At 40.4% G+C, this 12,770-nt stretch overlaps 1 protein-coding gene across 1 annotated transcript in view; it reads left to right on the top strand.

Moving 5' to 3' along the window:
• crppa (CDP-L-ribitol pyrophosphorylase A) overlaps positions 1–4,414 on the top strand; it is an 80,147-nt gene extending 75,733 nt beyond the window's left edge. Inside the window, exon 10 of the mRNA XM_041793849.1 lies at positions 1,897–4,414. Within this exon, the coding sequence (XP_041649783.1) occupies positions 1,897–2,001 (105 nt within the window). The 3' untranslated portion in view covers positions 2,002–4,414. The remainder of the gene's footprint in view (positions 1–1,896) is intronic.
• Positions 4,415–12,770: the final 8,356 nt, after the last annotated feature.

Genomic DNA, 12,770 nt, shown 5'->3' with positions numbered 1-12,770 from the left:
TGATGACATTAAATAGCTGCACTTAGCAGCATTCTTTTGTGACTTTGGCTGTCCAAGAATTGGCCACTTCAAAGTATCTTCTACTCCCATTAGTAATTTGGCAGGTATTTCAAAGCTTGGTGCAGAAGCTGCTACTTAAACACGTCTTCGAGGCACCCCCAAATGATGGCAAACCGCTGTATAGAGGTGGAAAAAGTACCAGACTATTATACTCAATTAAAAGTACAGTTACTTTGGTTAAAATTTATTTGAGTGAAAGTAAAAGTAGTGTTCTATAAAACTACTCAAGTAAAAGGTAAGTCATTTAAAATTAACTCAAAGCACTGAGTAATGGGTACCTACTTTTGATACCCAAGGGGCTTTCACAGTGAGATATGAGCTGTCATTAATGTGCAGAAACAACAAGAAAAGATGGACCTCCAACCAGATTATTATGGTTTATACTGTTTGACCTAACCTAAAGTACAATGCAACAGCTGTTTCAAAAGAATTATGGAATTATTCTCTTGCTATGTGCATGTGCTGAAAGCCAAACTAGTCGTTTTCATGTTGTTGCAGAAAGCTTGGACCTCCTTGTTGTGGCTTTTATTGTTTAGTTTTTTCTCAGTACTTGATGCTTTTTAAAATTAAGTACAATACTTCACTCAAAATATGCTTCAGTAAAAGCAAAAGCCGTGATTTTAAAAACTAAAAGTACACCAAAAAGCTACTCGATTACAGTAATTGAGTAAATGTAATTAGATACTTTCCTGCCCCGCCGCTGTGACATCATTGCGGTACACTTGTGGCATTGCAGGTGTGCTTGGGCCCCGCTCCAGAGCAGGACCATCCTGGGCACAGTCCGGCCAAATTGATGATAGAAAAGTAAATCTGCATAGTTTAGTTTGAATCTGCGCGACTAAAAGTCATAGCAGAAAAGCCCCAGAAGATAACCTAGAAATATACCTCAATATGCCAATGATGTCATCTGAGAGTCATGGGCAGTAGTGACTTAGTTCACCTAAAGATGTGGTCCAGGCTTTTTCAGGTCTGATAGAGTCTCATTCATAGCTTTCGTCCAAAGATGCCAACTAAATGAGCTCGAGATTTCCAAATCTGAGATTCGGTGAAGACTTTGAGTCACGTGATCCTTTGTGAAAGTGATGTTTGGATCACTAACGAAAGGAATCCACAGCTGCATCATACATAGGCATAGGCAATAAGAACCGTCTTAGGAGAGGATGACACCCTAGTGTCTTGGACTGATATTTGGTGTGCATGCATGTCAGTGAATGCACATCACTGTTCTTATTGTAAAAACAAACTTATTGCACAGAAATTAAGAAATAAAGCAGTTGAGTTACTGTGCAAGTAGTTACTAGGAAGCTAACACATCATCTCCACCAGTTGCAGTGGTGCAGCCTGGTAGGCTTTCAGTGCGGCCTATCACAAGTGGTGCAAGTTTCAAGCAATGGCAGCAGGAGAACAAGACTCAGACCCTAACAGTTCTTCTTTATACCATGTGTAAAGTCATCCACCTCATCTTACCTCTTCCCAGTCTGTTCTAGCTTCTGCCATAACCATAAGTGGAACAGCATGGGCATTTTTTAACTCATGCTAGATTAAACAGGCTGCTAATGCTAACTGCGTGCTTCTGGCTGGCGGTCCTATAAAGTTGTGTACAAACATTTAAATGACTCAAACAGAGTCGTGACTATTGAGAGAGGAGTTAAACATGAACAAATGTGAATCTGCGTGTGGATGTCTTTGTTTGTTATTGCAGGATCTTACTGCTGAGCTCACTTATTAAGAGAAGTGGCGTGTTGCTAGCGTGTCTCTCTGTAATTTTGTGTACTTAAACTAAAGGCAGCCCCTCTTCCCTCTCTTTGTCCTTCTCTTTCTTTGTCTCTCTTTCAGGACACAGAGTGTTGGGAGAGGTCGGTGTTGAAGGTCGCAGAGATCACGTCAGCTCTGATCCGGGACAGGAGCCCAGCCCTGGTGGGACAGCTTCTGCAGGCGTGAAGAGAAGGAGTAGCAAAGTAAATCCCCTCAAAGACTCATAAAAAACACTGCAGGGATGAGACAGTCATGTTTATATTCTGTTCCAAATCCATTTCTGTTGCATTTTCAACAAGATTAACTCCAAAACTACATACTGTACTTGCATGAAGTTGTCGGATAAATAAGGGAAAGACTTGAGAAGGCAGCACAAGGCAAAGATATCATGGCACACCCACACACAAGGCAGTCAAGCATGCTTGAGGCCCAGAGTGTGGTTTGTTTGACTAGTGTGAGTGCGCCATACCATGCTCAGGAGTGTCACACTTTGGCAGGGATGAAAGAGGTGGGCTTCGGTATGGTACGATGTATGTGCAGTTTATAAGTAAAGCAAAGTTTATGAGCAAACAATGGCGTAGTGCCAGAGGGCCATAGCTGACCAAAATAATCACAAAGTTATTGTCATGTTATTTGCATTGACTTTGAATCTGTGAGACTGCCAACTTGGAGTCTGCATATGTCATTTTGCAACTTGTTGACATGATATGTTCAGTTCCAGTTGGGCTTGGAGCAATTTGAGTGCAGGCAAGGGATGGACTGGGGGCAATGGGGGCAAAAGCTAGGGGCAACTAGCCCAAGTTTGATTGTGGATGATGACCACGTCCTAGCAGTGTCACAGCTTTTTTCTTTTGAGCTTGTGTGTTAAGAGTGCAGCGTCTCAAGCATGTAGAATCTAAAGAATAGAGGGCTCCCCTTTTTTTCACAGGCCATGCACATCTCTCAGCTAAAATAGAGAGTAACAAGATGACAACTACAGAGCCTTATTTACCTTGTTTTTGCAGATCTGTGTGTCCACATCAGTGGAATATGTTTGCAGTCTAAAGAGGAGAAACTTATGTCATTCATATAGAAAGCTTTTATTATGATATTTTGCTGGCACAATTTGGCTGTACAACAAAATAATTCACTTGTAGGGCAATTTAAAGAGGTAAAAATTATAAATAAAGACAGTTGTGACAGCAGGGAGGCACAGCCTAAACTCCGCACAGTTGTCTGGTTGCCTGGTATGAAAGCTGTGAAGCTGCAAGCTGGAGCAGACATGTGCACACAGCAAACATGCACCCATCCTGAAACAGGCATCAGCCACAAGATGAGTATCTGTGTACACTGAGTGCATTTTGTGTTGCATTGGCAGTACTCATTTTTAATGCAGAATCAAGACGGCCTTGTGTTTCTGGTGTAGCATCCTAAAAAAATTCCCGTAACATTATAATTTTTTCCCCTGTGCTCACAGCACTCTGTTGAAGATAGAGTGCTATTAGGGAACAGCATGCTCATATCTGCCACTTCTCCTTCAAAAATCAATCAAAATCATGAGGGGTGGAACATCCAGAATTAACCAAGTACTGTATCCAGAGCTTAAACTGCTACCTATACATTTGTATATTTTTTGTTGTTAGATTTTTATATTTTGCTGGATCGTTTCCTCAAATAAAAGCGAAGTTGAAGCATACAGAACAATTTAAAACTGACACTCTCGACAGTGTGAAGCAAAAGTGTCATCAGCTAACTCTCATAACCCGGCAACTGAAAGCACTGAGAAAAGCTATGAAACAGAGATTGCCATTGAAATAGGGAAAAAAAGTTAAAGGGCACAGACCCTAAAGCTCAAGATCTTCAGGGTCCTACATTTCCCATAATACAGCTCAGTAATCTCTCTTTATCAGTACTGCATGGTAGTCTTTTACAAACATTTACACTTCTGCTGAAAGAAAAAGCTGACTTTATTATCAACCTGTATAGAGGTCATGCTACATTCTAATAAAGGTTAACTGAATATAAGAGGATTTTTGGGATGCACCGGTGGAAATGTTGGTAAAGGTTACACACGTTTTATCGTCAACACAAGCGACAAAAACTCACCTAACCTGCATTTTTCTTAAAAAATAAAAAAGCTACATGAGATATTAAGATATCATATATTTATTATATCTTTTCTACATGACTGACACATTTGAAAACCGCTAAATGCATGATTTTTAATTATTTCTGTTTGTTTGGGGTTTGTTTACATATGTTTAGTATGCTGCATTTTTTTCAGAATCATTACTCCTGGGTGTTTGAATTTAAAGTCTTTGTTTACAGATATTAGCATTGATTCAAACACACTAAAACAATGCAGTCAAATAACCATGTCTTTAAAATTATATGAACATGTTTATTAATTGATATAAAAATGGTTAATAGTATAGTGATTGATTAAGGTCCATCTTGTGCACAATTAACTGTTTAACTACTGCATCATGTCAGAACCACTGCATTAATCACTGGAAGAGTCGACTGAAACAGATGTACAGTGTAATCTGGGGATGTTATATTTTTGTACTGCATTTGAAAGATAATATGTAAAACAATAAAATTTATATAAAAAAAAGTATTTATTTAATGAGCAGTTCAAGGCCTTATTTTTCAGGTCAAGGCAGAAATCCTTCTGCAGTTTTTTTAGCATCAGCCCTAAAGTCAGAGAAATCCAAACTCAGCCATAAATCACAAGTGCCTTGCTCATTGGCGCTCCTTTCACTGTGAATGGTTGTTTCCTCCTGACAGAGCTACTGTAAGGTTCCTGAGGTTTAGTTGAAGGTCTGGATGTCAGTCTCATGCATCAGTGGAGCTTTTCATGAAGCAGCTTAGTGCAGAGGAGGGTCCTGTTTCCTGCAGTGAACCGGCTCTAATACCTGCTGTGTTTTGACTGCAGAGGTTGATTAATAAAGGAGGAAAAGGTGACCTCTTTGAGGAGAGAAAATGATGAGCTGCAACATGGATTGTAAAGCCACATTATGTAATAACACCACATTATGTAATAACCCTAACCATAAGACAGTGTGGGCACCAAGGTATGCCCTACCCAACTACCTTGCCCTAACTCTAACCGCTTAGTGGCTTATGCCTAAACCTAAGCCCCCTTCAGGGCTCTAGACTAAACACCTACCCTACTACCTTGCCCTAACCCTAACCGCTTAGTAGCTTACAAAATGCAGCGTTATTACATGATGGATGGAAAATGTATTACACTATTACATAATGTGGCATTATTACATAATACGGTACTGCATGGGATTTTAAGAGGAGCACAGAAATGTTCAAACATCTCAGGATTTATTGTATCCGTCTCCTTTCATTGGATGACAAAGCTGGTTTCGCATGATATCGAAGTTATTCCTCAAAAAATTAACAGAATTTCACTGGATATCATGAGAAAATGGAGTAGGGCATAAAGAATGCATGCATGTCCTGCAACATTTTACATTAAATTTCTAGAATCTTAGGTTTTGATTTCTCATAAGCAGGTGATGGTGATCTTGGACTTGATCAGTTGAGAATCACTGATCAACTGCATCCAAAAGTACAGAAACTTATGGATCTCTTATCTCTCTCTTTTCAGTGTTGTGTGATTTTTCCTGGAATCATGACAGTTAAAAATGAGGTCATATGGCAACCCTAATTCAGAAGGAAAGATAAGAAATTTATCTTAATACCTTGGAGGAGTAAACATGAAGACAAAGAGGATCAGGAGTGGTAAAATCTCATTAGACTGATACAGAAATGTCTACAAAACACTGACATTTGTCTATGATCCCTGAGTATGCTGATAAAGGTAACTGCAGGCCTCCCCAGGATCGTGTATTTGTCACCGGAGAGGTGAAAACAGCGCTGCACATCAAAGCGTCTTTTAAAGTGTTGACATCGGAACATTCCTAAGACGTCCACAAAGGCCCGCTCGCTTTGTGTCTCCCGCTCTCACACTTCCAGAGCGTCTCCGGTTTCCTGCACATCTCTGTCCTCTGCCGCTCGGTGGAATTCCAACTGTTGATAGAGAGCCGCCTCGGGCAGGAGAAGCTCCGTCTTCAGATTCAGATACCTGTAATGAACTCCTCACAACTTAGATTACAGGGAGGCTACTCTGGAGATTTTAACCCACAGTGACAGACGATGAGAGCTGCAAGCAAAAGATAGCGTAACGTGTGTGCAACGTGTTGTTTTAATTTATTCACTGAGGATTTCCCTTTTCATCTCTTACCCAGATGTATGTTTTTACTCTTTATTTTCTCTTTGTTACACATTGAAGTGCAATGCTTCAGAGGATAAGATTGGCCTTCTTATTGTCAACACATGCTATACAGACACCTTTGCATCCTTCCTGAACCCCCTGCCCTCTTTTCCTGTCTATAGAATCATCCTCACATACCTGGAAGTCTTTACATCTCATTTTGACTAAAGAAAAGTAAAATAGTGAATAGACTCTCTAATGGTCTGACCATTTGAAGCATTTCTTCATAAACCTACTATTCAGCCACCCCTAACCAGTGCTCACAAGCAGAAATGGTTGCAGTGGGCCCAGACATGCATGAAGACTCATTTTCAAAGAGTCTTGTTTACCGATGAGTACTGTGCAACCCTGGATGGTCCAGATGGAGGAGTAGTGGATGGTTGGTGGATGGCCACCATGTCCCAACAAGGCTGCAAGTAGGTGGGGGAGTCATGTTTTGGGCCGGAATCATGGGGAGAGAGCTGGTAGGCTCCTTCAGGGACCCTGAAGGGGTGAAAATGACCTGGGCATATTATATAGAGATTATGACTGACGACTTTCTTCCATGGTACAAAAAGAAGAACCGTGCCTTCTGTAGCAAAATTATCTTCATGCATGACAATGCCCCATCTCATGCTACAAAGAATCCCTCTATGTCATTGGCTGCTATGGGCATAAAAGGAGAGAAACTCATGTAGTGGCCCCCATCCTCCCCTGACCTCAATCCTACTGAAAACCTTTGGAGCATCCGCAAGCTAAAGATCTATGAGGATGGGAGGCAGTTCACATCAAAACAGCAGCTCTGGGAGGATATTCTGATGTCTTGAAAAGGAGAAATTCAAGTAGAAACTCTCCTCGTGCAGTCAAACGTGATTTTTGAGTAAACGAACTAATATTACTAGCTGTTAACTACCTGCTACATCTGTTGCGTTAGCATATTCAGTCCAGCTCTCTACTTTATTAGTTCACTTGTGTTATGTTTTCTGACATCCATGCTTCACATTTTCTGCTGTTGCCATGGCTGTGTTTGTTGTACTTCCTCCTCCAGTCAGCTTGCTTCCACATACCACAGGATAATCCATCAAAATAATCTTTAGGTCCATTTGTTAATCAGGCCTTTGCTGACTTTGGTCAGAAGGGGGAAATAATCAGCAGAATCAGTTTGAAGTGTATGGCCCACTTACGCTGAGCTAAATCAGAAAAGTGCAGACTGTTTATAATCCTAAACAAAAATGTGCCTCTGGTTATTATATTTCCATCACTGTCATGAAAATGCATGGTGAAGATTTAAACAGGATGACCCATTCACTTCAAAAAAGGATCTTGGGTCAAAACTGAGATTGACTGTGAACCTGAAACCCACAGGTCTGACTTGTGGTGGAGATGCTTGTATTTTGCTTTGAGTGTGGCGACATCTGGTGGACAAAGTGGTTCATACATCTTGAAGGATGAGGGGAGTCTATAACACTTGAGCAGAGGTTCTCAGCTCCTGAGTCTAGACCCAAAAGTGGGTCTAAGAGCTTCTCTGAGGGTTGTAAATGTGTGCTTTGAAGAAATAAGTAGGGGCATAAAGCCTGTGATGTATGGAAGCCCTAAGTAGACATACATCTATATATTTCTCTATAAATTTTGGTTGTTTTCTTGAGATCTTGCCTTATTTATGTCTTTTCTGAGCCCATAACAATGTGAAAAGTTCTCAGGATCTCTTGAAGACAACAAAAATGTATTAATTTAAATGTATTAATTACTGAAATTAAGTAAAATAAAAATGTCCTCCCAGGGCTTCTGTAATGATGTGTTTTTAAAACATGCTTGTTTGGTCCCATTTCTCTGTTTAATCATATTTTTGTCTCATCTAAGGTCCAAACTGCAACATTTCTTGTGGAATAGATTTTTGTGCTTGATGGTTTTTGAGACATTGTGGTCATGATTCTTATTAAGGAGGAGGTGGTGGGTCTTCAAGATAGACCAGTTGAGAACCACTCCACCAGGGGGCCCTATTGGACCTGTCTAAACAAAGACTGTCCCTGATGTATTTGATCAAATACTGGATAATGGATTTTGAATAATGTTTCAACCTGAGCATCCAAGCACAGACCAGAGTACTCAGCTTTGGAAGAAGTATTAAGACCTTTATCTAAGTGAAAGTGTTTATCCTCACTGATCAGTGAATCCTAACTTTAAACATACTTTGATTAGTGAGCCTTTCAGGGTATGATTGGATTTATTTTGTGCATTCTTTGGCTTTATTTACTTATGATGGTGGATTGGATGGAGTCTGACACTGAAGAGAGACTGAGAGGGAGTGGGGAATGACATGCAGGAATGGAGCCACAGTCTGGATTTGAACTCTGTACAGCAGCTTCTGTACATGAGGCATGAGGACAGAGCCACTGGTCTACCAGCGTCCCAGTCTTAAAGAGTCAGGCATCCTACTTTTAGGATGTCAGGGCCGTTCTTTTGAATGCAATATCCCAAGAACACTTTGAAAGATTTCTATCAAATTTTGCACGACCATCCACTCGGACTTGAAGATGAACTGACTAGAATTTGGAAGTCATTGGTCAGAGGTCAAAGTCACAAGGGCTTGTTTACATCCCTTGCTTGCAAAAGTATGTTTTGAGGGATTTGAATAGAACTTTGACAGAATGTCCGCTCTGACTCAAGGATGACCTTGTAAAATTTTGGAAGTCATGGAGCCTTGTGCATCCTTTATTTGTGAACTCAGTAACTCAAAAATATTTTGAAGGGTTTTCAGCAAATTTTGCACAAATGTCCATTCTGATGCAAGGATGGTATTACGACATTTTGGAGGTTGTAGAGCAAAGGTCAAGGCCAGTGGACCTCATGTTCAACCCTTGTATTCCTGGCTATTCTTATGAATATCTTTAGTAAACTTTGGGGGATTTTTATCAGACTTTGCACTGACATTTGTCCTGAGCTTGAACTGATTAGACTTTGGAGGTCAAAGGTCTACTACAGAAATCCTCACAGCCTTTCTTCTTTACCCACCATTGTACTTTCGCTGTCCAGCATTTGGAAAATCTGCAGAAGCATATTTTGGTTTTGGTTCATTTTTTAGAAAAATTGTTTACTGACTGTCTTTTTTAGTATGTATTTTTCTCTCAATCTTGGTTTTTGTTAAAGATTTTATGGTCTGCATGCTTTATATTGTCCGAGTTAAAAAGAACAAAGTAATACTTGTTGGTTGGTCTCTGAAAGATGCACATCAAACCTGAATTTAGCAAAGTCTTATTTGCAAATTATTTCCTTTACCAAAATGAATACAGACTGCAGGTTTTCTGTACAAGCACTGGTGTTTAATGAATGTGACGGTCCTAAATTTAGCTCCCTGTCTCTAGTCCATCCTGGCTAAGGGAATCCCAAATCTGGATCACAATAAAAGCGGCACATCCACGCCTGCACTGCCTAATGCAAGGGCACAGGGACAGAAACCAGAAGAAAGCTGCTCTTCCTGGAGACCACCAAACAAACACAGAGAGGGGTCAAAGGAGCAGACTGAAGAATATGAGGAGTCTGAACAGGTCAGGAAGCTCGATGAGGTTTGATGCCAAGCACAATAAAGCAGCGATGAATACAGGAGGAAGGTGTGCAGGAATGTGACCCCATGAAGTCATCGCAAAACAACATCGTCTGGGATCTGGAATAATAAAACTCGCTCTGGTTTGTCGCAGGTTTTGCAACTATTAGAGTTCAGTTTGAATGATGTAAGTGTTTGCAACACAGGCAACAACAACAGATGAATGCATGCAAAAACTTCATACTGCCTTCTGGTGGAGATCTATTTTAAATTTCCCTGTGATTGAAATAAATACTCAAGCTTAACCACCATCCAGGTCTTGGAGTCTCACATAGAGCCTTAAATAAATGACTAGAAGATCCTGCAATGATTTATCAGATTTGATGTTGAAACAATAGTCGTGAGGTCGGACAGGCTGCAGAGTAAACATGTTAAGAGTGATGTCAATGTGTACAAAAGTGAGTTCAAACTGAAATTAGATGGAAAAGCTGTGATTTTGTGGTCTGGAGAAGGGTAACAGATGATGTCAGCCTTGAAAATAAAAGAAGAGGACACATTTAATGACACAATCCTCTCTGTACAAGCAGAAGGTAAATAAACACCAACTCTGTTTCTTCCTCCAGTGACGACATAATGAAGGGACTGCAGCGTCCCCACATTAAACATCTTATTTATATTGAAAGAGTGATTTCACAAGGACGCAAATATCATATGATGCTTTCTGAAAACAAAGAAAGAGATGAACTTCTGCAATGATACATGCTGAATTTATTCAGGCTGTGTTTACAGGGTTGGTAGATCTGTCAGGGTTTAGAAATATTTCTGCATTCAGATTATTTCTTTTCTAACCCTTAGTCTTTCTTCAAATCGATGTGATTTACCCTCTTCCCTTTCTTGGATCAGTTTTGAATTATTGTCATGTTTTTTCTGTGGGCGGATGAAGCAACATCACACCAGAGGGAGTGATGTACTGGATATCATCACTGCTCTGATTCAGTGATAAGGACAGGGCTGCAGGCCAAAGATAATCACAGCACTGATAATCTCCAGATCAATGTCTTGACCTCAAATATGATACTGCTTTCATACAACAGTTACACAAGTGAAAACCAGCAACAGTTGCCTGTTGAACCAACTGTGTGTAAGGTCTGTCTTAAGTCTTTAAAATCCACATGCAGGGATGGTTTTAAGTAGTTTGGAGACCCCAGGTAAATAGCAGTCTGAGGCTCTTCTCTGTTTTGATGAAAGCAAGCATAGCAAGGGAACAAAATACTTCAAAACATCTCTTTTCAGGTTAGAAAAAGAAAATGACAGGACTTATTCAGATCTGAAATATAGATACCCAAACACCTAGTAGCCTACTCAAACTCATCACATCATAATATTTAAAGAAGCCCTGAGACCAGATGTAACTTACAAAGATGAGTGACTTCATAAATATTCACCTCCTTCAAGTCAGGATTTAGTAGTTGCACCTCTGGCTGCAATCACAGCTCTGAGTCTGTGTGAATAAATCTCAATCAGGCTTCCATGTTTTACTTGGATTGAGGTCTGGGCTTTGTCTTGGCTACTCCAGAACATTCACCTTGTTGTCTTTAAACCATTTCTGTGTAGTTTCCCTGTATGCTTTTGGTCATTTTGGTCAATGGAACATACAGTCATGGACGAAAGTATTGGCACCCCTGGAATTTTTCCAGAAAATACACCATTAAACCGGGAAATGTTTTTGGTATACTCATGTTTATTTCCTTTATGTGCATTGGAACAACACAAAAAAAGCAGAAGAAAAAGACAAAAATTGACATAATTTTACACAAAACTCAAAAAATGTGGCCAGACAAAATTGTTGGCATCCTCAAATTAACATTTGGCTGCACATCCTTGGGAAAAAAAATAACTGAAACCAAACGCTTCCTATAACCATCAACAAGCTTCTTACACTTCTCAACTGGATTTTTGGACCACTCCTCTTTTGCAAACTGCTCCAGGTCTCTCAGATTTGAAGGGTGCCTTCTTGCAACAGCAGTTTTGAGATCTCTCCATAGGTGTTCAAAGGGAAAGTGATGCTACCTGGTCTGCTCGCTCTCATTGGTTGTTGTGGGTACTTCGTCAGCGGCACTATGATCTAGAATCGTAAATATCAAACATGTTTGATATTTACGATTCAGGGTCTGGGAGGCTACGGCATGACTTGGAGCAGTAAATAAATCGTGGTGACACCACACACATGCAGACTACTCAGACAAAGAACCGTTTGCGACAAAGCTCAAGTCAGGATACGCCCCCACAATCGTCAGGGGGGTCAAATCTTGCCTAAAATCAGGCTAAAAATCCTGTGGCGTGGCCGGCCTTCGTCTCATCTGTCCACAAAATGTTCTCCTGGAAGGACTGAGGCTTACTCAGGAACATTTTTTGCAAACTCCAGTCTGGCTTTTGTATGTCTCTGAGTTTTGTGTAAATTTATGTCAATTTTGGCTTTTTCCTTCTATTTTTTTGTGTTGTTCCAATGAACATAAAGGAAATTAACGTGTATATATCAAAAAACATTGGTAATTGCAACAATTTCTTCCATCCATTACTTTCATCCATTACTGTAAATCTTTTCCCAAGCAGTAGTTCTCTTGCAGTCTGAATAAGATTGTCCTCTAGGATTTCCTGGGCTGGTGGATGAAAAGCACCCCCATAGCATGATGCTGCCCCCACCGTGCTGCACGGTGGGGATGGTGTGTTTCAGTATTTTCTGATGACCAAATCAGACCAAAGAACTTTCTCCCTCTTGACCATGGAGTGTCCTACATGCCTTTTGGTGAACTCTGGTCCAGATTTAATCTGAGTTTTCTTCAATAGTAGCTTTCTCTTTGCCACTCTCCCATAAAGCTTTGACTGGTAAGAACTCGGCCAACAGTTGTTGTCTGCAGAGTCTCTCCCATCTCAGTTGCTGAAGCTTGTGACAGAGTAGTCATAGGTGCCTTGGTGGCCTCTCTTACTAGTCTCTGAGGACGGCCTGACCTAGGCAGATTTACACATGTGCCATAGTCCTTCCATTTCTTGATGATGACTAAACTCTAAACTAACTCTGGGGGATGTTCAGTGCCTTGAAATTCTTTTATATCCATCTGCACAGCTTTTATAGAAGGAGAAAACAGATCAACAAAAGCTACGTAA

Source organism: Cheilinus undulatus, linkage group 8, assembly GCF_018320785.1.
Source record: "Cheilinus undulatus linkage group 8, ASM1832078v1, whole genome shotgun sequence".
In the NCBI taxonomy this organism is placed as follows: Eukaryota; Metazoa; Chordata; class Actinopteri; order Labriformes; family Labridae; genus Cheilinus; species Cheilinus undulatus.
The sequence above is the reverse complement of the archived record's forward strand: the minus strand, read 5'-3'. Positions and strand labels throughout refer to the sequence as shown.